General features: G+C 43.0%; 3 protein-coding genes across 8 annotated transcripts; 2 read left to right on the forward strand and 1 right to left on the reverse strand.

The window, feature by feature from the left end:
- Window positions 1-523: 523 nt before the first annotated feature.
- Window positions 524-3,626, forward strand: CRYAB (crystallin alpha B). Its single transcript, XM_017659392.3, has 3 exons — window positions 524-866; window positions 1,930-2,052; window positions 3,279-3,626. Exons 1-3 carry the CDS (start codon window positions 666-668, stop codon window positions 3,477-3,479), a joined length of 525 nt encoding a protein of 174 aa, XP_017514881.1. The 5' UTR covers window positions 524-665; the 3' UTR covers window positions 3,480-3,626.
- A 9,535-nt stretch (window positions 3,627-13,161) lies between these two features.
- CFAP68 (cilia and flagella associated protein 68) lies at window positions 13,162-16,699 on the reverse strand. Of its 5 annotated transcripts, XM_036992752.2 has the most exons (6): window positions 16,407-16,544; window positions 15,819-15,902; window positions 15,259-15,351; window positions 14,273-14,503; window positions 13,677-13,743; window positions 13,162-13,458 (listed from the first exon to the last, which is right to left on the reverse strand). In XM_036992752.2, exons 2-6 carry the CDS (start codon window positions 15,822-15,824, stop codon window positions 13,283-13,285), a joined length of 573 nt encoding a protein of 190 aa, XP_036848647.1. In that variant the 5' UTR covers window positions 15,825-15,902; window positions 16,407-16,544; the 3' UTR covers window positions 13,162-13,282. The 5 variants fall into 5 exon arrangements, with proteins under 5 accessions (XP_036848647.1, XP_017514875.2, XP_036848648.1 ...); XM_017659386.3 differs by lacking the exon at window positions 15,819-15,902 and having other exon boundaries at window positions 16,407-16,698; XM_036992753.2 differs by lacking the exon at window positions 15,259-15,351.
- A 97-nt stretch (window positions 16,700-16,796) lies between these two features.
- On the forward strand, window positions 16,797-23,221 carry FDXACB1 (ferredoxin-fold anticodon binding domain containing 1). 2 transcript variants are annotated; one of them, XM_017659384.3, is made up of 5 exons: window positions 16,797-16,978; window positions 17,171-17,327; window positions 18,240-18,443; window positions 18,602-18,760; window positions 19,138-23,221. In XM_017659384.3, exons 1-5 carry the CDS (start codon window positions 16,807-16,809, stop codon window positions 20,321-20,323), a joined length of 1,878 nt encoding a protein of 625 aa, XP_017514873.2. In that variant the 5' UTR covers window positions 16,797-16,806; the 3' UTR covers window positions 20,324-23,221. The 2 variants fall into 2 exon arrangements, with proteins under 2 accessions (XP_017514873.2, XP_073095935.1); XM_073239834.1 differs by lacking the exon at window positions 18,240-18,443.
- The last annotated feature ends 166 nt before the right edge of the window (window positions 23,222-23,387 follow it).

Consider the following 23,387-nt stretch of genomic DNA (forward strand, 5'->3'; position numbering starts at 1 on the left):
AGAAAACAGCTTGCTGTGTCCAGCCCAGCGCAGACAGGGTGAAAGCTCAGGATGAGGGGCCGCCTCCTACCTCATCCTTGAGGTGAGGGATCTTTCTGCCCAGATTAATGTCAAGTTCCTTTCTCGAACTCAGGTCGACCCAGGGGCACCACACGAGTGTGGTGCACTGGGATGATGGTGGTCACTGTTTTTCCTCCAGGGACCCACAAAGGGTTAATGTCCCTGGGGCCCCGCCTAGGAAGATTCCAGTTCCTGCCCAGACCCAAGATAGCTGCTGGCCTGATCCCCCTGGCATGCTAGGCTGGAGAGGAGGAGGGGCTCCCCATCCACCTGCTTGGGATTCCTGACTCTGTCCCAGCTCCAGAAAAGGGGTTGGGGGGTGCCAGAGGGTGTGGACAGAAAGCAAATGAAACAAGACCAGGACAAGTCACTGGCCGGTTCAGACGTGTTTGTATTTCTCTTTTCTTAGCTCACTGAGTACTGGGTATGTGTCACGCTGCCAAATCCCTGATCACAAGTCTCCGTGAACGGGTGGTGAGCTGGAATAATAAAACCCCTGACATCATCATTCCAGAAGCTTCACAAGACTGTGTATATAAGGGACTGGCTGTAGCTGCAGCTGAAGGAGCTGACCAGCCAGCTGACCCCCATACTCACTAGCCATCATGGACATCGCCATCCACCGCCCCTGGATCCGCCGCCCTTTTTTCCCCTTCCCCTCCCCCAGCCGCCTCTTTGACCAGTTCTTTGGAGAGTGCCTGTTGGAGTCGGACCTCTTCCCAGCCTCTGCCTCCCTGAGCCCCTTCTACCTTCGGCCTCCCTCCTTCCTACGGGCACCCAGCTGGACTGACACTGGGCTCTCAGAGGTAAGTCTCCCCCGCTGCCCGGACAGGCGAGTTCTTCCGGAAATAACTCCATCTGTTCTCTTTTCCTAAATCTGGCTGTGCCTAAGTGAAGATGGCACTTGTGTGTGCAGCAGTGAAAAAAGAGGCTCCTAGCTCCTCTCTCCCCCAGCCACCTGTATTTGATGCTCCTCTGTATCCACTTCCTGCACTTCCCATGCACTATGAAAATCCACTGTCCCGACTTCTAAGTAGGACACCCCTTTGTGGGTTGGTGCATAATGTTCTGCAGGGAGTGAGTTTCCTTCAGACTCCTTTGCTCGACTTTCCTAACACCTCATACTTCTGACAAATTTTATCATCTCCAACTTCAGAGGCAGGAGACTGTCCTGCCTCATCCTGAGCTTTCACTTTCTGTGTGGAGCTGGACACAGCAAGCTCTTTTCTTCCTATTTCCTCTCCCATGATTTTCCAGGTTTTTCTTAGGGCTGTGACAGGGGCTGGCCTGGGTCCAAGCATAATGAGGAAAGAATGTAGGTCCTGTCTTGGAACCCCCACTTGTTCTAAGAGGGGGGAGACTAGGGGGAACAGATACATTTGAAGCTGCCACAGATAACACTCTGGTTTAAAAATATTCAAGTGTGAGTAAACAGGAGCTGAGTGGGCAAGGGCTTTCGAAGGACAACCAGGGCCAGAAGAACATTCCAGACTGAATGGGTGGGAAACTTGGCAGAGACCTGAGCAAGAAGAAGGGACTTTTGTCTCACAGACAAATGACAAGGCCAGGCATTGGGGCTGAGTCAGCAGAAGCCATGCACAGACCCATCCCATGATTGGTCCTCTGGGTGGCCTGTCTTTTCCTGTCCCTGTAAATAAAGTTTGGGACTGATGACCAAGTGGTGTGCCTTGGGTACCACTGTGGTGGCTCTCCTGAACCAGAGCCACGTTTATTCAAAAGGGGGCTTTTAGCCAAAAACAGGACAATAAACTACCTGGACAGAAGCACCGCAGCATGATGGGGCTGCACGGGTGTGACCCACATTCCTACCTTCTGTTCTCCTACCGCCTCTCCCCTTGCTATTTCTAGATGCGCCTGGACAAGGACAGATTCTCAGTGAACCTGGATGTGAAGCACTTCTCCCCAGAGGAACTCAAGGTCAAGGTGCTGGGAGATGTGATTGAGGTGCATGGCAAACACGAAGAGCGCCAGGTGTGTGGCTTATTTTCTGCTCATTCATTCAGTACATACTGTATGCCACACACTGCAGCCAGCCTCTGAGGCTGGCAGCCTTCCAGTCCTAAGCCCCAAGGGTATGAAACAGGAATAGACCTTTGTTGTTTTAGCCAGAGAACTGATCTTTGCCATTTGTTTGATTTTATTGTCTTAGATGGCACAGATGGGATGTTCACTTCCCATTAAGTCAGGGTCCTTAACCTTAGCCACATTATCAGCAGGGGAATTTTAAAAAATCCCATGGCTCAGGCAAATCCCAGATTAATGAAATCGCAATTTTTAGGGGTGGGCCCAGGCATAAGCTTTTTACAAGTTCCCTAGGTAATTCTAATGTACCAGAATGTGAGGACCACTGGTTCAGGCATAGTGCTTGCTAGCCACCTGGTTGTTTTACTAACTACATTGACTCCATGCACCCAGAAGGCCCTTGAATTTGGGGCTTTTCTTTTAGATATTCTTTAGCCACCTAAATGCTGAACTACTTGTTTTGCCAAAAAGTTCCAGAGCTGTGCTCAGGCCTTAACACTCTAGACTTCATGTGGAAATCAGTTAATTAAGAGCCTGTCTGGATAAATGCTTGAGATTCAGCAGGTATGGGTTTAGGCCAGCTATCCTTTGGCAGAATTCTGAAGAATGGGACAGCTTCTCATTACTTTCTGGGAGGGCTTTTTAATGAGTTTCCTTCTTACCAGTTAGTGTAACTCAGAACCTTGTGTATCAAACAGTAGTTTAAGGTCCTCAGGCTGTTTCAATGTTGCTTATATGATTTAAGTTTGGGCCATAGTCTCCCTGCATGGAGTCTTTTTTTTTTAAGCAGCCATCCTATTGGCCTGGAACATTCTGGGACATTCCTTAAGTGTCAGGACAATTTTCTGGGCTTCCTCAGGGACTCAGATCTTCAATGCCAGATGATATTCCAAATCCTATAGGCCCAACAAACATTGACCTAAGCCTTTGGGGAATATCTCTGAACATATCCATGCCTTAGGTTAGGAAGTTCTGGCTATTTCAGACTTCACAGACTCTCATTGGTAGGAGTGACCACTGAGGCACCTGCATCTTGGCCTCGAACAGAACAGCTAGTTTTTGCCTTGTGTTGCCATGGCATTCGGCCACACCTGAGGACGGTGTCTGAGTTCTAGGCAGGCTGTACTATTTGCTGTTCTTCTCTCTCTGCCTCTTTCCTTGTTCTCTTGGATCAGGATGAACATGGTTTCATCTCCCGGGAGTTCCACAGAAAGTACCGGATCCCAGCTGACGTGGACCCCCTCGCCATTACTTCATCCCTGTCATCTGATGGCGTCCTCACTGTGAATGGACCAAGGAAACAGGCCTCTGGCCCTGAGCGCACCATTCCCATCACCCGTGAAGAGAAGCCTGCTGTCACTGCAACCCCCAAGTAGTAGATGCCCTTCCTCTATCTGCATTTTTTAAAACAAGGAAGTTTCCCCACCAGTGAATGAAAATCTTGTGACTAGAGTTGAAGCTTATTAATACTAAGGGCAGGCCCAAATTATTATGCTAATAAAATACCAGTCAGCAAACAATAATTTTCTTGTGATTGAATGTTCTGTATGTTTTAAAGTCAATGTACAAATACAGCAGATCCATTTAATCGCACATTATGATTTCAGGGGATTCGAGGATAATAGAGTCAGAATGACTGTCTCCTCCACTTATTAATGGTGTAAACAGAAAGTCACTTAACTTTTCTGGTCTTTACATGTCCATTTAGAACCTGGGGTACTGATTCATAGACTTGTTGAAGGAGTGAATGAAGGAGAAATAGTAGGTAAGGCCCTGGGAAGAGTTCAAGGGTTTTTAGTTGCTCTTTTCCTCCCTCTTTGACTTTGGCCCTCAGTTCCAACAACAAATCTGAAAGGACTTAGTGCATCTCTGAAATTAATCATGTCACCAGGGAGGAGATGGTGTGCCCAGTGTTGACATTCTCCTACTGATAGGCACTGCCTGCAGCTGATTCACAAGAGCAATAAATAGGACTTGGGTGACTACCAGCAGGCCTTTCAGATACAACCTCTAAATTACCCAGCCAGCACCTGTTAAAACAAAGACTGGAAAATACCAAATTCAATAACCCCCCCCATAAAAAAGTTAAACTTTAGAATTATAATTAACAACAGATCAATAAATAATTCTATTATTTAACTTAAACAAAGTCATATTACTCCACAAAAATACCTCCATTTTACCTTTAACTCAGTTCATGAAAAGCTTTCCCTGGTACATGTTTACTGACATAAATATTGAGACAACCCTTTTCTGTGGCAGCTGCCAGCTGATTTCTGATGCCTTATAATTACTGGCCATGAGGTGAAGTGAGGTTCTTGCCTTCACAAAGCCTACAGTTTGGGGAGTGGTCATGCTTTTAAAATACTCAAAACAGTTGCCAAAATTTTTCATGATGCGCAGGGGTGTAGCACTAGGACAATATCAATTGCAACTATGTAGAGGTTCAAAATGTCTTCTCTTTTAAAAAAAGCTCCTAATAGTTCTGAAATGCTGTGATCTAGTCAGAAGTCAGATTTCCCTAAACCTGTAGCCAATTTTCATAGCCATGTAGTAGACACTGTTGGCTGCCTGACTATAGGGAAAACATAAATTCCCATGGCCAGGATGCTCACCTGACTCTAATCTGCTTGCCCACTATGTACATGTAATGATGTAATTGGCCTGCTGCATAGGTACACGCTTACATTGTAGGCAATGAGACATTACTGTATGTAAAGACCTCTGCTCAGCGCTCTGCCTGGCTGGCGGAGGTGGAGAGGGATTGCAGACTTGCCAGATGCAGAAATGATTCTAGCTAGCACTCAACTTGCCACTATGAGAATAAAGCTTGGTATAAACCCATTTACTTCCAATATTCCATTGTTATTCGGTCTCACTGAATCCAGAGCGAACTTGCCCAGAGCTGAAACCCCCCTCCTGTGCAACACTAACCAGTCTACTTTGCACCTTCAGTCTTGCCAAGAATACCCCAGGTTAGTTTAGGGATCCACTATATTCTTCCTATCCACGTGCTTCAGGAAAGTGAACACGAGCTCCAGCCACAGGGGGTCTATCTTGACCAGTCAAATCAATCATGGAAATTCCCTTCCCTCTATAGAGATTAGTCTTCAAAGGGCAATGAATTATGGCCAATGAGACGCGAGGGAAGTCTGCTGGAAATGCTTCTAGAGAGGATTTCTAGCTGTTGAAGACTCACCAAAAGAGAGTGAGGGAGAAAAGTAAGGTAAAAGGTTCTTTTGCTTCCTCTGGATGTTGGAGAATGAGAATGTGATGCCCAGAATGCTTGAACCATCTTGAAACCATGAGGGGTCATCCACGATACGCTGACAGCAGAGCAGAAGGTGGTAGGACTCTGGGGCCTTAGTGGGTAACTAAATAAGCTGACTCCAGACCTTCCTTACTACAGAATATCTTATTATGCCTTGTTCTTTAGTCTATTTTGACAATGGTTTTATGTTACTGACTGAGGCTGAAATTAATTAGCATAAAAATCCAAAGAATAACTTAGAAACTGTGTGTCAACTAATCATTTTAGTGAATTACCAGATTTCTCAAGCAGGTGTAATCCTAATGACTTGTACTTAAATAAACTATACTTTTATTATTAGATCATAATATTCTGTTTTTGACAAATTTGCTCAGAATGTGCAGGTCACTTGTTTTATTATTACTGTCCCCAAGTTAGACTAGTTTTTTACTGCTATACTTTTCCAGATCCTACTCTTTGCTAGAGCTGTTTACTGCTATTAGCGTAGGACTTTTTTGGTTCAGTATATTTGAGCTTTTTTTTTTTAAACTTTATAGCTCATCCTTAATTCTACTTTATTCCCTGTATCTGAATTATGTCAGAAGTTTGTAATTCCAACTAGCATTTATTTTGTATTTTTAATATTGGCTAACACATTTATCAAGCACTTACTATGTGATGGGCTCTGTGTGAAGTGCTTAACTTTTTAAACTCAGTGTTTTTAAAGAATAATTGTGGGAAATCATTTCCATAAGATATGAAACTTAGAAGACCTGGTGGATGTTTTTGCCTAATGGTTTAGGAATGTTACAGTTTCATGCTTAGAAAAATTCTATTACAGTCTTATTGAATTCTATTTTATACTTAACATTTTATTTTAAATATGTCACTGGGTCTGACACTGTAAATAGCAATGGGCTATTTACACTGTAAATTAGCAGTATCTTGTTATTCAATAATTACAGAGTGCCTACTGTGTGTTAGCTACAAAAATAAGGCATGTTTTCTGCCCTAAAGGAATTAAGAATTGAGTGGAAAAGGTAAGTAAAAAGACACTTCTAAGACATATTTTCAAGATTCCATTCAAAATATCTGCTATGAAAACCCTTAAGAGAAATACCTACTCTGGACATGGAAGGCACCCTAGAAATGGTTACCCCCACCAATTCTTTTAACAGCTTTATAAAGATATCATTCACTTGCTGCACTATTTAACCATTCAAAGTATGTAATTTAATAGTTTAATTCATTCAGAGAGTTGAGCATCCATTACCACAATCAATTTTAGGACATTTCATCAGCCAAGAAGATAATTTACCCCGTTAGCCTCCAATGCCTGCCCCTCAGTCCTAGGCAACCATTAATCCACTTTCTGTCCTATAGATTTGCCTATTTTAGACATTTCACAGAAGTGGAATCATACAATATGTGGCCCTTTGTGACTAGCTTTTTTCACACAGCATGTTTCCTCCAGTTGTATATATTAGCACATGACTCCTTTTTGTTGCCAGATAATATTTCATTGTGTGAATATACCACATATTATTTATCCATTCATCAGTTGATGGACAATTGGATTACTTCTGCTTTTTTGGCTATTTGGATAATGCTGCTATGAGCATTCATATACTAGCTTTAATGTGAACGTATGATTTCATTTCTCTTCAGTAGAGCTGCTGGATTACATGCTAACTCTATGTCTGCCCTTTTGCGGAACTGCTAGACTGTTTTCCAAAGCATCTGCACCATTTCACATTTCTACCAGCAGGGTATGAGGGTTCCAATTTCTTCACATCCTTACCAACCCTTATTATTATCTATCCTTTCTGGGCCTGCAGTGTGTATGACTGAATTCTCTCTCAATGGTTACAGGACTTGGCAAGGTGAACTGGGAAGCGGGTGCACCTGGGAGGGGAGAACAACATGAAGTGCCCGGTAGGCTGGTTGGAGAACTGGATGTGTGAGCAGGAGTGTGGGACAAGGTGCCTGGGTCAGAAAGGGGCTTTGCCAAGGAGTTTGGGATTCGGAGGCAACAGCAGCCAATCAAAGATTTCAACCAGGTGAGTGGCATGACCGACTGCAGTCCTAGACTTGCTCTGGGAGCAATCCAGATTGCTAAGTGGGGACCAAGACGGAAGAGAGACATCAACCAAAAGGGTGTTGCAGCAGACTGGGTGAGAAATGATGGGAAACTGGAAGACGGCAAAGGCAGAAGGCAACAGAGATCTAAAAAAGGGGGTCATAATTGAGATATTTATAGACAGAATTCATAGGCTTGTTATCTGTTTGAAATGGGTAGGATGAGAAAGGGGGAACCAAAATAATCCCTTGGTTTCTGCTTTGACAACTGTGTGAACTTATCACATAATATATAATATATTAAAAATAAAGAGTGGTTGAGATACTTAAAAGAGAGCTATAGAATTCATCAATATATGGAATACATTAGGATAAAAAAAAAATTGACACAGAAGGTTGAATACAGTTGAAGGTGTGTTGAATCTGTGGGCCTCTGGGAATTAAAGGCTCACTTAGCAGTTGGGTAAGTAAATCCAGGCTCTGTAGACATGGCTGGTATGGGGTGTAGACGTAGAGTATGGAAGCACAAAGGGGAGAGTTGATAGTATCATCTAGCGTCAGCAAAAAGAGGTGGGGGAAGGGCCAACAATAGGATCACTGGAAAGGCAAATTTAGGGGATTGGCAGAGAAAGATATGCTTATAAAAGAGCAGAGAAATGGTCAGAAAAATGGGAGAAAAACCTGTTTAGCACAAACACAGAAACCAACGGAATGGGATTTCAGGAAGGAAGAGGTGGGTAATTAAGTGGATTATTAGAGGCAGAATGTAAAAGTTAAACAACATGTGAGGTGAAGTATCAATTAGATTTAGCACAACTTTCACTTCCATAAGTACAGTTTCAGGAAAATGGTAGGTCAAAGAGTAAATGGGAGCAGACTTCCTGACAAAATAAAAAGCTCAGATTTGATGCAATCCCTCTGTTACTAACATACAGCAGTGCTAGAGGTTTTTAAGCAGAAAAGGCAAACAACAATATGGACAAAATAAATAACAGCATATTTAAATAAAGAAAAATAAAATTCAGGAGAACAGGCATATTTGCCTCTATGTCTAGAAGCAGGCAGTGGCAGCGAATGAGTTTGATTTCTACAGGGTAAAGGGACCAAAGCGCTCAACCCACGGTGGCTCAGGAGCCAACTCATCACTTCAAGACAGGAGGCTGCAGGAGGATTTTCCCACTTGTGAAGGAAATCTGGAAAAATCCTGCCTTCCTGGGATCATAACTGGATAGAAACTCTGGGCTTAGCGAGGTGGGAAGAGCCTACTATACCACCATGATCTCAGATCCTGTAAGCCATCCCATGGCTCAGTGGCAGCGGGACAGCAGCCCCACTCACTGTCACAAAACCTGGTTTAGAGCTGGGGAGGGATGTGGAAAGTGTGACGGAGACAATGCGAAACTACTGGGGAGTAGGGAGTGATGAGCAGAGGCAGAGAAAGAAAAGGAAAAGCAAACCAAAATATCTCCCACTGAAAACCAAAGTAGGCAACAACACAATCAACAGAAAGGAAAATAGAGGAATACCATCATTCTTGAAGATCAAGAAATATTAAACAAAAAAGAAGAAATTTAAAAACATTTAGGTATGAAAAAGAACTACTTATGCATATTAGAAATTAAATGATGTTATACATGTTGTAAGGGACAAAGCTGTGTATTTACCAATTGAAAAACAGCTGAGCTATTTACTCAGAATACAGCAAGTAGTGGAAAAAAGACATTAAAAAATAAGAATAGTTAACATACATGGAAGGAAGAGTGAGAAATCCATTATGTATCCAAATACGTATTTTGGAAGAATTAATAGAAGAAAATGGTATAGCATTACTTGAAGAGATTTCCAGAATTGAGGACAGATATGAGTCCTCAGCACTGGGCAGGACAAATAAGATTAAATATATAACCATGAAAATTTAAAACAATAATGATAAAGAGAAATCTTAAAAGATATGAGGACAAAAAGATTTATGAACTGACAGCAGACTTCTCAACAACAATAAAGATCAAAAGGCAATGGAGCAATGACTTTAAGATATTTTTGGGATAGGAACAGCTGTTAACCTAGTTTTAGCTAAGTAATCACTTGAAGTAAAATATTCCAAAAATTCAAGAATGGTTTAATATTGTAAAATCTCTCAATGTAACTTACTACATTAATAGAATAAAATAAATCTTTTGATTATCCTAACTAATGTATGTTTCAGCCTCTCTATAGGGGAAAAAAAATCCCTGTCCTGTCAATAAACTAAGACTTCCTTAACTTGGTAGACATTATATAACAACACCTTAAAGCAATCATTATACTTACCAAAGAAAACTTAAATGCATTCCTTTTACTACACTGAGCAGGACAAGGATGCTCACTATCACTCCTAGTACTTAATACAACATGAGAGGTTCTGGCCAGTACCATAATAGAAGAAAAACAATGAATGAAGGGATTGGAAGAGATGAAATGGCCATCATTTGCAAATGAAATAATCATCTGACAAAACAAACCTATAGAACCAACACACAAACTATTACAACCGATAAAAGAGTTCAGCAAGTTCTCAGGATACACAATCTATAGGATGCTGCTCTAGTTGTCATTCCTGCATATCAAACTATCCCCAAACTTACTAGCTTGAAGCAGCAATCATTTTATTAGATCTTACTATTTGGAAGTACAGACCTCAGGTGGGCAATTCTTCAGCTCCTTGGGGCACTGAGGGGTCACTTGGTGGTATTCAGGATTCAAGACGACGACTCTCATTTCTGATGCCTCAGTGAAGAAGGCTGGAGAGCTGGGCTCAGCTGGTCCCCTCTCGCTCTCTTTGTAGTGTCAAGACCTCTTTATAGAGTGTCTCGGTTAGGTACCTGGACTCCTTCTATGGTGGCTCAAGGTTCCGGGAAGGAGTATTCTATAATACAGAAGATGTGAGCTGCCAGTTTCTTAAGGACTGGGTCTAGAAATTTGCACAGGATTACTTTTGCCACATTCTTCTAGTCAAAACAGTTATAGAGTCTGTCTTCACTGAAAGGGAAGGGGCACAGACCTTAAACTCTTGAGGGGAGAAGTGTCAAAGAATTTGTGGCCAACTTGAATCCTCCATAGACACTGACAGAAAAGGAGGATAACTACATAATCTCTAAAATTTACAAGGGATTAATAGCATTAATCCATTAATCACTGTAACATAGACAGAACTGCAAATTAAGAAAAGGACTGTTACTCCAGTGTAAAAAAAAAAAAAAGAACAGACTATAGATAGGAAATTTATAGACATGGAGACTACAAAGCCAACAAAAAGAAATGCTAAAAACCACTGGTGGTCGGTGAGATCCAATCAAAATAATAAGCTATCACTTCACAGTAGGCTTTCTCGGTACTGCATTACTGGCACTTGGGGTAGATAATCCCTTGATGTGGAGGCTCTTTTGTGCTCTGTCGGATGTATAGTGGCATCCCTGGCCTTTACCCACTGGATGGCAGTAGATTTATCAGTTGTAACAATCAAAAATGTCTGTAGCCATTGCCAAATGAGGATAAAATTGCTCCTAGCTGAGAACCAATGCTTTACATACCTATCATCTTGGCAAAAAAATAGAAAGCTGGTTAATGCTAAGTACTGGCAGAGATCTGGCAACACAGGAAGCCTCAGTCATTGCTGGTGGGTGTGTGAGTGGCACAGCCAGTTTTTAGAACAGCCAATTTAATTATACACATATCTCATATCCAGCAATTCAGCATATGGGTAATTTACACAGGTAAGTGAACAGGTGTATATGAGGATGTTCTCTACAGCTTTGTTTGACAGTGGGGAGTTAGAGGCAAATTACAGTGGAGCAGAACACTCCACCTAAGAACAAAGGAATACACAGTTTTCTCAGTGCACGTGGAACATTATGCAAGAAAGACAATATATTAGGCCACAAAACAAGTCTTAATAAGTTTAAAAAGACTGAAATCATACAAAGTATCATTTCTGATCACAATGAAATGAAACTAGAAATCCATAACAGAAGGAAAATCCGTAATAGAATGGAAAATTTACAAATTAAAGAACACACTCTTAAATAACCATTTGGTTGAAGAATAAATCACAAGGGAAATTGGAAAATACCTTGAGACAAATAAAGAAAACACAACATACTAAAACTTATGGAATGCAGTGAAAGCAGTACTTAGAGGGAAATGTATAGTTGTAAACACATTAAAAAAAAAAAGATCTCAAACCAATAGTCAAGTTTTATGCCTTCAGGAACCAAAAAAAAAAAAAGAGCAAACCTAACCCAAAGCTAGCTTTAGCAAGTATATAATAAAAATTAGAGTAGAGCTAAATAAAGAGGAAAACAGAAAAACAATAGAGAAAATCAATTAGACCAAAAACGGGCAGAGGATCTGAACACTTTTCCAAAGAAATTCAAGTGGCCAACAAGCACATGAAAAGATGCTCCAAATCGCTAATCATCAGGGAAATTCAAATTAAAACCACAATGAGATATCACGTCATACCAGTTAGGATGGCCAACACCCAACAGACAAGGAACAACAAACACTGGCGAGGATGCAGAGAAAGGGGAACCCTCCTACACTGCTGGTGGGAATGTAAACTAGTTCAGCCATTGTGGAAAGGAGTATGGAGGTTCCTCAAAAAACTAGAAATAGGAATACCATTTGACCCAGGAATTCTACTCCTAGGAATCTACCCTAAGAATGCAGGAGCCCAGTTTCAAAAAGACATATGCACCCCTATGTTTATCACAGCACTATTTATAATAGCCAGGAAATGGAAGCAACCTAAGTGTCCATCAGTAGATGAATGGATAAAGATGTGGTACATATACACAATGGAATATTATTCAGCTGTAGAAGAAAACAAATCCTACCATTTGCAACAACATGAATGGAGCTGGAGGGTATTATGCTCAGTGAAATAAGCCAGGTGGAGAAAGAGAAGTACCAAATGATTTCACTCATTTGTGGAACATAAAAACAAAGCAAAAACTGAAGGAGCAAAGCAGCAGCAGACTCACAGAACCCAAGAATGGACTAACAGTTACCAAAGGGAAAGGGACTGGGGAGGATGGGTGGGAAGGGAGGGAGAAGGGGGGGGCATTACTATTACCAGACATATGAAGGGGGGTCATGGGGAGGGCTGTGTACAACACAGAGAAAACAAGTAGTGATTCTATAGCATCTTACTACGCTGATGGACAGTGACTGTAATGGGGTATGTGGGGGGGACTTGATAATGGGGGGAGTCTAGTAACCACATTGTTGCTCATGTAATTATATATTAATGATACCAAAAAAAAAAGTAGAGAAAGTAGATAGGAGTGGTTATGACTGGCTATAAATTGTTGAAGCTGGGTAATGGTGTATGACAGTTCATTATACTATTCTTTCTACTTTAATGTATTTTGAATTCACTATAATAATTTTTTACAAGGTTACTTTTCTTTCTCTAGTTCTTAAGAGAGGATGCTCATTAAGGCCACAGTAAAGTTACACTACCTGACTGGGACCGCCAGGCTCATCCAAAGAGCATCTGGCCAAATGTAATCTAAATTACACTGGATTTCACAGTTCTGACATGGCTGGAGGACAGGGTGGCTGTCGCCTTGAGGGAAATAATTCTTTTCAGTACCCTCCTATAACACTCCTAATGCAGAACTAAAATGTAGTTAACTTAAATTTGACATTTAAATCCAGGTTAAAACAAACAAAAAGAGGGCAGAAAATGTTTTCTGAGCTTTCTTTATTTCGAGTGAAACTGTGCCATAGTCAACTGAGTCTGTAGTTGTGCTTAGAATGTACTCCCTCACATTCTCCTCTGGGAAAAATGAAGCTTCTTACTTTTTCTCAGAATCCTGGGCCCTGAAATGGGCGGTTATTTGGGTTCCACAAACACATAGCACAATCCCCAGTTGGAGGCTTCGAGTAGCTATTCATGTAAGTTGATTTTCCTGTGCATTTATACTGAGGAGGATCCAGCTCAGGCTGATGCCCTGGGAACCAGTGAGGCGCTCTCTCAAATCCTGAGGGAAGAGAATGAAAGACAAGGGGCACCTGTCACCTGCATAGTCTTAGTGACCCATCTCACTCACAGACAGCAAGTGCTGTCGAAACTGAGAAAAGAGAAACTGCTCACCCCCTTACTCACTCATTCCGTTTACTTTTACTTGAGTTCCTTCTATGTTCTAAGCACTGAGTTAGGGCCTAAGATTTTAAGAATTAAAAACAATAGTCCACCTACTATGGGTTGAAAGCGGCATTTTGTTGTTGTAGCTTGTATCATACGTTGTTTCAAAGTAGTGTCCGAACTGGAAAAAAATAGTAATGGATTAAAAATATAGGAGTTTATAGCTAATACTGTGAAATAAAGCTCACAAAGACCTAAGTTCTAACAGGCTCTGTCATATTTTAGATTGACTAGAAGTCTGTATGTCACTGAGCTAAATTCTAACTTCCTTATTCTTTGTATGTTTGTTTAGGAGAGATTTAAGGACAAGACACAAATAAAGAACAAGTCTAGTTAGGCAGGGACTAGGGAAGCATCTAGCCTGAGTCAGAGACATTATGCATTTCTGTAGATGAAGAAAGTCCAAACAGAAGCAGGAGAAAAAGAGTACGCATTCTTTTAATACTTTAAGATAAAATAATACTAAACTTGATAGCAAAGTGGGGTAGGTGTTCCAGGTGAGGACTGCTGTCCCCACCCCACACCAAGCACTTCACTGAACAGAAGCCTGAGAGATCTCAGCATTGGAAGTTATCAGACTCCTGCCTCTTGAACAGCTAATGGTATTTCTTTTAATAACAGAAGAAAACAAAAAGAGAAAGTTAGATTACCTGGGAAGGCAAGGGTTTGGGCTGCACGATATTCGTTAGATCATATCTTTCTTGGTTCCAGTTGCCCATCAGGGTTTGGTTCGAATAGGCATTCTCGTGGGTGGTGCATCTCCATCCATACTGGAAAAACTTGGACATATCATTCCAATCTATCCACACTTCCCCATGGCCATCTGCATTAATGAGGCTCCCATAGTGTGGGTTTCCAAGGAAATAAGCAAGGGACTGTCTCTGGGAAAAGCAATAACAGAAAGGGTAGTAGAACAAACCAGAACACAGAAAAGACACCCTTTTCTCACCCTCAGCCAAGAATAACATAAGAAAACCTTACTAAGGATCTGGGCTTTCCTCCCAATTTAATTGTCACAGTTCTGTTCCTTTCTCTCCAGGCCCATGAATTCTTTGACCTACCCTCTCAATTAGCATGTATGTAGATGCCCACCCCCACTGAAAAAAAGAAAGGAAGAACATCAGTACCCCCAGTACTATATGGAAAACTGGCTAAATGCTCAGGTAATTTTAAGATGTAGGGGTTTAGGACTAGGAGTTGTGCTATAGTCAAAGAATAGGGAGAAGTGAGAGTTAGAAAACTAGATAACACAACAAGTGATCTGTAAATGATAGTTCCCTTCCTTCTAGGCCCATCTCAAATGCCACTTCTATAATGCCTTCCCTCTGGTTAACTTTTGTCTCACAGAGCTGTATCTTCATATCTTTCTATATTTACAACTTTCTATGGTATGTTAGAGCTCTTCAAGTACATGTGGAATCTCCTGGAATGAACAGTACATCCCTTAAGGACAGGATCTGGTCTTACTCAATATCACACCCTCTCTTTCTGCCTGCCCTCCCATTCAAAAGTGCTTTGCAAATACCAGACGAGCAATGTCTGAATTTCAATTTTTTGTAAATAATCAAATGGCTAACCACTTTTATTTTAGGCCCCAAACTGTGTCTGGTCCCTTGGCTTAGGAGCAAGACAATACCTTCCTTGAAGAGAAATTTAATGCTGAATAGCTTGTGTTGTCTGAAGATTTTATAGGACAGTGACAGAAAACCTTACTTGGCCACTCCATGCTCTGTAAAAAAAGAGATGTCACCCAACCTGGCCTTCTCCATTCTCCAAGCAAAGAACGTAGGTCACCCAGGTCATCATGGCCACGTGGCCAGGACTTGGGAGTCACTACCACCCACCCACCTTTCTACAGGTAGGGACAAAGTCAATACTGCAGCTTTAAAGGTAGCTGCTCTTTGTGAAGACAGATGCATTCACTGTCAACAAACCGCATAATGACTAGTGGGTAGCAAGTCCCACAAAGCCCAACTGGCCTAGTACTTAGACTGCATACTGAAGTGACACTGCCCTCAGGGCTGTAGGTACAGACATCACCATCCACTCTGCTGTCCAAGCCTGAAACCCAGGCTTTGGTACTTCTCTTTCAACTCCTTTATCCATCCAATCACCAAGTCTTGTTGATTTTTGGATCAGTCCACTACCTTCCATCCCCACTGCCAAGTTGCATCTCAGATCCCTACCAGCACTTGCCTCCATTACTGCAGGATTCTCCTATCTCATCTCCTTCCCATCAGCTTTGTTCTTCTCCAGTTCTTTCTCCACAGGAACGCAGGACTTTTGAAAATGAAAATCTAATTTGGCACGTTCCTATTTAAGATCTTTCACTGGCTGGCCACTGTCTTCAGAGTGAGGTTCAGGCTTTCAAATGGCTGAAATCCTCTGTATGACCTGGTCCCCTGCTTAACTCTTTAGTCTCATCCGTCACCCAGTCTCCCTCCAACTAGTTCAGCCAAATTCAACTATTTTGTTTATCCATCATCCTTCCGCACGAATCGTTCCTTCTGCCTCTTCACTTCTCTTGACCCAGGTAACGTGTACTTTTTCCCTCCCTTAATTTTCAACTCAGGTTCACTGCAGCCAGGGAAGCTTCCCGCTGCCCCCCAAAACTGGTAAGGCCCCGAACCCCTCCACTCCCAGCACCGCCTGAGAACTGCCAGGTGACAAGCCCCCTGAAGCCACAAGGCACGTCGCTCATCCGCGTGTCTGGCCGCGCTCGCAGCAGCCCAGCACACCACGGACACTCAGTATTTCCTGGGCGAAGGAGGGGGCCAGAAGCACCTGCAGAAATTCCGCGCAGCAGGGACAGTGGGCGGCGGCCATTCCGGGGATGCGGCTGGTGACCCTCCGAGACGGCGACCTGCAGCACGCAGCCGGCCTGCCCTTGACCGCTGCCCCCGCCTCAGCCTCGACGCCAGTGCCCGCTTGTGACGTCACGCTCCGGCGAGGAGGTCGCTCGGCCGCCCTCAGACGTTTATTCAGGCAGTCCCGGGCGGGGAGGAGGGCCGGTTCCAGCTTCGGCAAACCAGGCCCCTTCCCTCCTCGGGAGTCGCGGCGCCCGCTCGTCGAGAGGCGCAGGCGCAGCGGGCGCGTCACCGATCTGACGCGTGGAGACCCCGAGAAGGAAGTGACGTCAAAAGCGAGCGCCTCGGGAGGCGCGAGCGGGGAGCACGCTGGGGCCATGGCCCCCCGGCGTCTCCTCCTGGTTGGGGAGGGCAATTTCTCTTTCGCCGCGGCTCTGAGCGAGACACTGGGTCCGAGCACCAGTGTGACTGCCACCTGCCTCCAGGGCCCGGCCGACTCGGCCCGGGATCCGGCGGCCCGACGGAACCTCCAGCGCCTGCGCGAGCGAGGTAGCGAGGCCTCGAAGCCCCGCCCAGCTGTGGCGCGCCGAGCGGGAGGCGCGGGGAGCGGGGTCGCTCTGGACCGTCTGCTCTTCCGAAAGCCCGCGTGTCCCGCGACTCGGGTTTGCGGGGTTCAGGTTAGGGAGGGGCTTTCTCTGGCTCCACGTCTTAAGATGTCCTCCTGTCTCTGTATCGTGCCAGGTATCGAGGTACGTTTTGGTGTGGACTGCACCCAGCTGGCAGATGCCTTTGAACTGCACGACAGGGAGTTTGATCGAATTTATTTTAACTTTCCTCACTGTGGACGCAAAGCTGGAGTAGCTAAGAACAGGGAACTGCTTGCCAAGTTTTTCCAGAGGTGAGAAAAGGAGCGCAGTCAAAAGCAAAATAAGTTTAAGATGTACGTTACACAGTTACTGCACTCAAAACATTTTAGTTTGGGAAGTAAGGCATACGTGTGGGAGTTACTATGATTTACAGAGAATATAAAGCGCCAAAGAAACAGTCTAGTTGGAAGGGCAGACATATAACCATAAATGTTAAGTAAAAGTACAAATAGTGTAATTTCAGGTGTGTGAAGGGAGGATCACCTATTTTTGATAATGCAGAATAATAGCCAGTATAATCTAATGACTAAGAGCTGGATTTAGGAGCCCAACTGTCCAAATTCACATTGCCATTCACCGCTTTATAGCTGTATGACTTTAGGTAAACTTAATCCTTATGTGCGTTTGCTTCCTCATCTGTAAACGGAGGATATTAATAGTAACTACCTAATGAAATTACTATGAATTTAAAACAGTGCATTACACAATTATATCAAAACACGTGATTCTGTGGGAGGTCTCACACAACTATTGGGACATAGTTGTCAGGAAACTTTTAACAGGCAGCACTTTAAGTTAGTATTTGAAGTACAGAATTTTAATAGGCAAGAGGGGAATGAAAAATAACAACTTTCTAAGGGAAGAACAGCCTGATCAGTGAATTATGTACAGGAACTTTACGGACATTGACCTTTCTGACAGATGAACAATGCAAATACAAACCTGGATAACACCCTGGGCAGCCTCGTATCAGTTATGAGTCGAACACTGAATTTCCATTCTTATTTACTTCCACCTATTTTCTTTGTATGTTTGAAGTCTGATAAACCTTTGCAAATAGGCATATTGGATTTTAATTATTTCACAGCCAGACCATGTGTATTTAGACCTGTGCTGATTTCTATGTGTTTCTGACAAATAGCTGTGTCTCCCTCTGCCATTAGCTGTGCAGACGTTCTTGCAGAGGAAGGAGAAATCCATGTGACATTGTGTAGAGGACAAGGTGGGACACCAGCTGATGAACCCATGAGAGAATGGCACAATAGTTGGCAAGTGGTTGCCATGGCAGCTCTGGGGGGATTCATTTTAAGTGACGTGCATCCCTTCAGCTGTGAGGCTGTGCCAGGGTACAAGTGCACTGGATATAGGTAAGTAATGACAGAGGCCTGAGCCTTTTTCCTCTCTCTCTCATGATGAGAAAATCTCACAGGCAGACTTTTTCCCGGCCAATTTCCTGATTCAGTCTCTAGAAGTAATTGTTTTCATTAATAATGACAGACTTCATACCTGGTTTCTATTTTGCCAGGAGTCAAGCTAAATCCTTTCATGTAGAAGGTGCTTTGAATCATATCTTCACCCAGAGCTTACCCTTTGAAGGTTCACAACCCAGAATCTTTAAGATCAGACTCGATGACCAGTGGTTTTCCTTTCCAGAACCAGAAGGACTTGCAGGGAAGTTGAACAGGTAACCTGTTGTTTTATCCCAAATCACTTCTACCCCTAGTTGTATCCTGACCAGCTTGATAGCAGCTATATATTGACTGGATGCTACATAAATTGTTAATGATGTTGGTGCTTTGAATTCATATTAGTCTGTCCTATACAAGCCTCTTTAGAATTAAAAATTGCCATATTTTCTGGTATATTGTAGGGATATTGACTGTCAGAGTTTTGAATCACATGATATCCCTGTTTATGGTAGATGATTTCTTTTATTTCCTTTCAGGATCAACTTACGGATAATTCTTTTCCTTACAGCTATTTGTGGTTTTAATTCTGGCTATGTTACAATTATTTATCATTTGAAGTTTAAAAAGTTCTTTTTTGGGTGTGTTTAAACAGAGGTTTCCTAGAAGCACCTTCATCTCATCCTATCAGAACCATAAATGAGAAACTTATTTCTGAATTGGGCAAAGCTTTCCCTCTGAAAAGGCTGAAGTGCTCCTTCCCTTTGCTGCCACAAGGACCCACCAGTGTTCTCACTCACTGGAACTGTGACGTTCTACCAGCTGCCTTTTGGATTAGTCTTTGTGAAGATAACTCAAGTCCTGAGTCCCTCCCTGGTGGGACGAGACAAGACATGGAGGACTTTCTAGTATCATTTTCAGAACTTAGCCTTCCCAAGGCTCCTGGAAGAGACAGTAAGGAAGAAGCTCATAAAGGAACCTATGACCAAGCCAAGGTCTGCCTTAGACCTTCTCTCCTAGTTCATGTTCAGACTGTCATCCAAGCACCAGACTTCCTCCCAGGTTCTCTGCATGTCCTTAGTGGACCTGTCTTTCGGAAGTGCCACATCTTGCCTTTCAGAATGCCAGCATTTCACGAGACTTTACTTATCCTTGGGTTTAATAAAAATCTGAAGGATGGCTCTCTTCAATCACTATTGGATCATCTAAAGGGCATTCTGGAAAGCCTTCTGACCCAGATATCATTGGAGGGCTCTAAACTGAGCAGCAGTTCAGTGGAATTTGTCTTTCAACCAAATGGGAAAGATTATATGATTAATGTGAAGTCTCATAATTTTGGCCCAGGTTGTGCCAAGGATCTGCTTATTGGGTCTATCACTACATCTGTTGCAAGCATCGTAAACAAGGACCAGTGTTTTGTGTTTGTGTCTATGAACTTGGACCTATTAGCCATGCTTGTCTGGGCTATCTCTGACTGGAGGATGTTGTGGACCTTTGATAACCGTTTCCTAAAGAGTTTTATCCCTGGGAAAATAGAACCCTTTAAAAGCTATTCCCTATATCCTCCATGCTATGTACATGATATTAGTTTTTGGATAGATGAGGAGAAAGGGTTTGATGAATTAGAGTTTCACACCATGGCCCGAGCAGTGTCCCAGGACACTGTCACATCCATACAATTCCTTAGTTGTTTTCAGCATCCAAAGACTGAACAGGTTAGTCTCTGCTATCGACTGACCTACCAGACCTGTGACAAGGCCCTCACCCGGCAGCAGGTGGCATCAATGCAGTCCCAGTTTAGAAAGGAGATTCAGCAAAGACTACATGTAACAGTTCGGTAGTTTAGTAAATTTATTCTCCAGTGTAATCTTTTGGGTGTGGGTATGGATGAAAAAGAGCAGTTTGTGCCGCCCAGCTGTCCTTTCTGGACTGTGATTTTGTGAACTCTTTTACCTTGTGACTAGCCAATGTTGGTTTACTCTATAAAGAAACCTGTGACTCTATCACTTAAACTTACAGACTATAATGTGATTGTGACTTTAAACTTAGAGGTTATAAAGTGATTGTGCAATATTTTGATCCCGAGTAATGACTAGGAAAACAAAACGGCAAATTGTACTTTAGATGTTCTCTTGCTGAAGTGGCAGAACTTGAGTATCTTATCAAATCAAATGTATTTTCAACACTGCCAATGTTTCTTCCCTTAACACTTTTGTATCATCTCACTTAGTCAACTTATGAGAGTGGTTTTTAGAGCCAGACAGACTAACATTTATTAGCATGGGTAAGTTTCAGAGGTGCTCCCTAATTAGTTCTGGTATCATCGTCATTGTCATCATCATCATTTTTATTCCGTGGTTGAATACTGTTAAAGTCATGGAACCAATCACTGTCAGGCTTAGAGCTCACACTCGGATCTGAGTCTAAACCCCATATTCTTTCTTCCACTTTCTTTTACTTCTCCTTCTCTAGTCGTCTTCAGCAGTAACCTCTCAAATGTGATTAGCTCTAAATTTTGGCCCCCTAAGATTTCGGGGCCTTCTGTTTTAAGCATCTTTAAGGGACACAGGGAGAGTGGCTCAGCCCAGGACTTGGCAGAATGGACTATTCTAATGAGAATTAATGTATGTTCCTGTTAATTGCTAGGCTCCACAGATTAAAATTATAAGCTCTGGAGAAAATAACTCACTTGTTCTTGTATTTGGAGAAGAGCGTGTGGGAAGCAAGAATGGAAGCAAAGAAACAAATTAGGAGATTACTATGTTAATACAAATGAGAGATAATGGTGACCTGGGCTAGGGTGATAACTGGGTAATATTTAGAAGGATCTGCTGATGAATTAAATACATGTGTGAGTGAAGGGTGTGGGGTTAGAGATATAGAAGAGTCCAGCAGGATTCCTACGTTTTTGGCTGAGCAACTGGAAGAATAGACATGTCACTAACTGGAATAGGAAAACCACAGGAGTTAGCATGGGGCACGGGTTTAGGAATCAAGGGAACCCTTTTGGACAAACATACTGCTTACCTCTCCAGATAGACTATCAGCTAATTGAGGGCAGGTAATGTGACTTACAGCTTTTTCCTATCCCCATAATGCCTGGTATGGGGATGAGGTAGCATTTGAGGTGGATCTTCAAACAATAGTAGGGATGTGGCGGGAGGATTGTTAGGCAAGGAGGGCACTCATTCTAGGCAGTGGACATACACGAGTGGAAGCAGAGATGAAGCAGCATTTGGGGCACCTTTCAGGCAGTGGGAATATAAAATGTGTACAGGAAAGTAGTCAGAAACAAGGTTAGGAAAGTAGGCTTGGGTCAGGTCAGTCCATGAAAAGACTGAGCACCAGAATGAGGAGCTTGTACTTTGTCTGGCAGGAAAGAGGAAAAATGGTGATTTTTGATTAAGGAAGCAACACAGAGTAGTGCTTTTGAGAATTAATTGGATGGTGTTGCACAGGATGAATTTGAGATGGGAGATTCCTGTAAGGATGCTATTGTACTAGTCTGGCAGAGGCAGGGAGGGGCTTGTATTACAGGGAAATGAAAAGGAGATGGATATTTGAGATATGGCTAAACTGGGATATCTGAACTTGGTAACTAATACTTGTGTGTGGGAATTGAGCAATATGATCAATCTCCATTTTCAATATTTGGGAGTTGTTAGTATGAAATCTTATCCTGGGACCCTGTCAGTTCAGCACTTGCTCTATAACTTGGTTACTGGTACAGGTCTCCGCAAAGTGGGATAGAACTCCGGTGGGAGAAGTGGGTGGGGTGTCAGGAACAGATGAGTATGTAACAGAGTGAAAAAGCTTGACATCTCTGTCTGTATACTGTTTCTGCCTGCCTCCTTTGCTGCCATTATCTTAGGGTCAGAAAGCTGCTTAGCCCTGCATGTAGGCTCATTAATCATCAAAGGGAATTTTGCTTATGACTTAAGATTGATGCAACCAGCCCCTTACCTGAAATGCGCTTCCCCAGAGGAGATAAAGAAGTTTTGTACAGAAGTTAACGACTGGATTATCAAGAATCCATAGGAACAAAAGGACTGGAGGTGTTAGGAAGGAAAGAACTCGGCTGGGTGTCACAGCGAAGTCAGATATAGTGAGACAAGAGACCAAAGTCAAGAAAGCAAAGTTAAGTTTTAATACACTCTACATAGAGTAACAGAGTGGGCCTGCCTAAGATAAGACAGGCAGGCAGTGGATGCTCATTCTGAGGCTTCTTTTATGTGGTTTTTGGCAGGGCAGAGAGGTATTTGATTGATAGCTCTCAGGTAACTAGGCTTGTTCTGATTGGTGAAATGGGGACAGGGGCTGTGCTGTGGCCTGTGCCTCTGATGTTTCTTATCTGGAGGACCCTGGACATTTCCTGAGTCACTCTTGGACCCTTTGGCTTCATCTGGCTAACTTATTTCTGGCTTTCTGGTTCTGTTTGATTAACTCCCTGCGTCCTCTTTAGGGGACCCTTTCTCCTTTTCATCCCACTCATTGCTGTCTTTCTGCCTAACAGAGGCACCTAGCCAAAGACAAGGAGTGTCACAACTTTCCTCAGACCCTTGCTGACATCCAGATGTCTGAGGACGATAGTCACCTCCTGACCTCAACCCCCTCTTGCTCCTCCTTCCCTAATGTAAAAGGGTTGAAATCGACCCTGAGTTAAAATGTTCTTTAGGACTTTAGTCTGCCATGTTCTCCATCCGCTGGCTTTCCGAATAAAGTCACTTTCCTTGACCCAACACCTTCACTGTCGATTTGTCGCCATATCATGTGGCAAATGACACGAGCTTGGACTTGGTAACAAGTGTCTGAGAGTCACAGGCCGGTGACCAGCCTGTTATGAAAACACCCGTATGAAGTCTCCGCGCTCTCCTCATCCTTTGGTGGGAAGAGCATGGGCCTTGC

This window comes from Manis javanica, chromosome 6 (genome assembly GCF_040802235.1).
Source record: "Manis javanica isolate MJ-LG chromosome 6, MJ_LKY, whole genome shotgun sequence".
NCBI classification, from domain to species: Eukaryota; Metazoa; Chordata; class Mammalia; order Pholidota; family Manidae; genus Manis; species Manis javanica.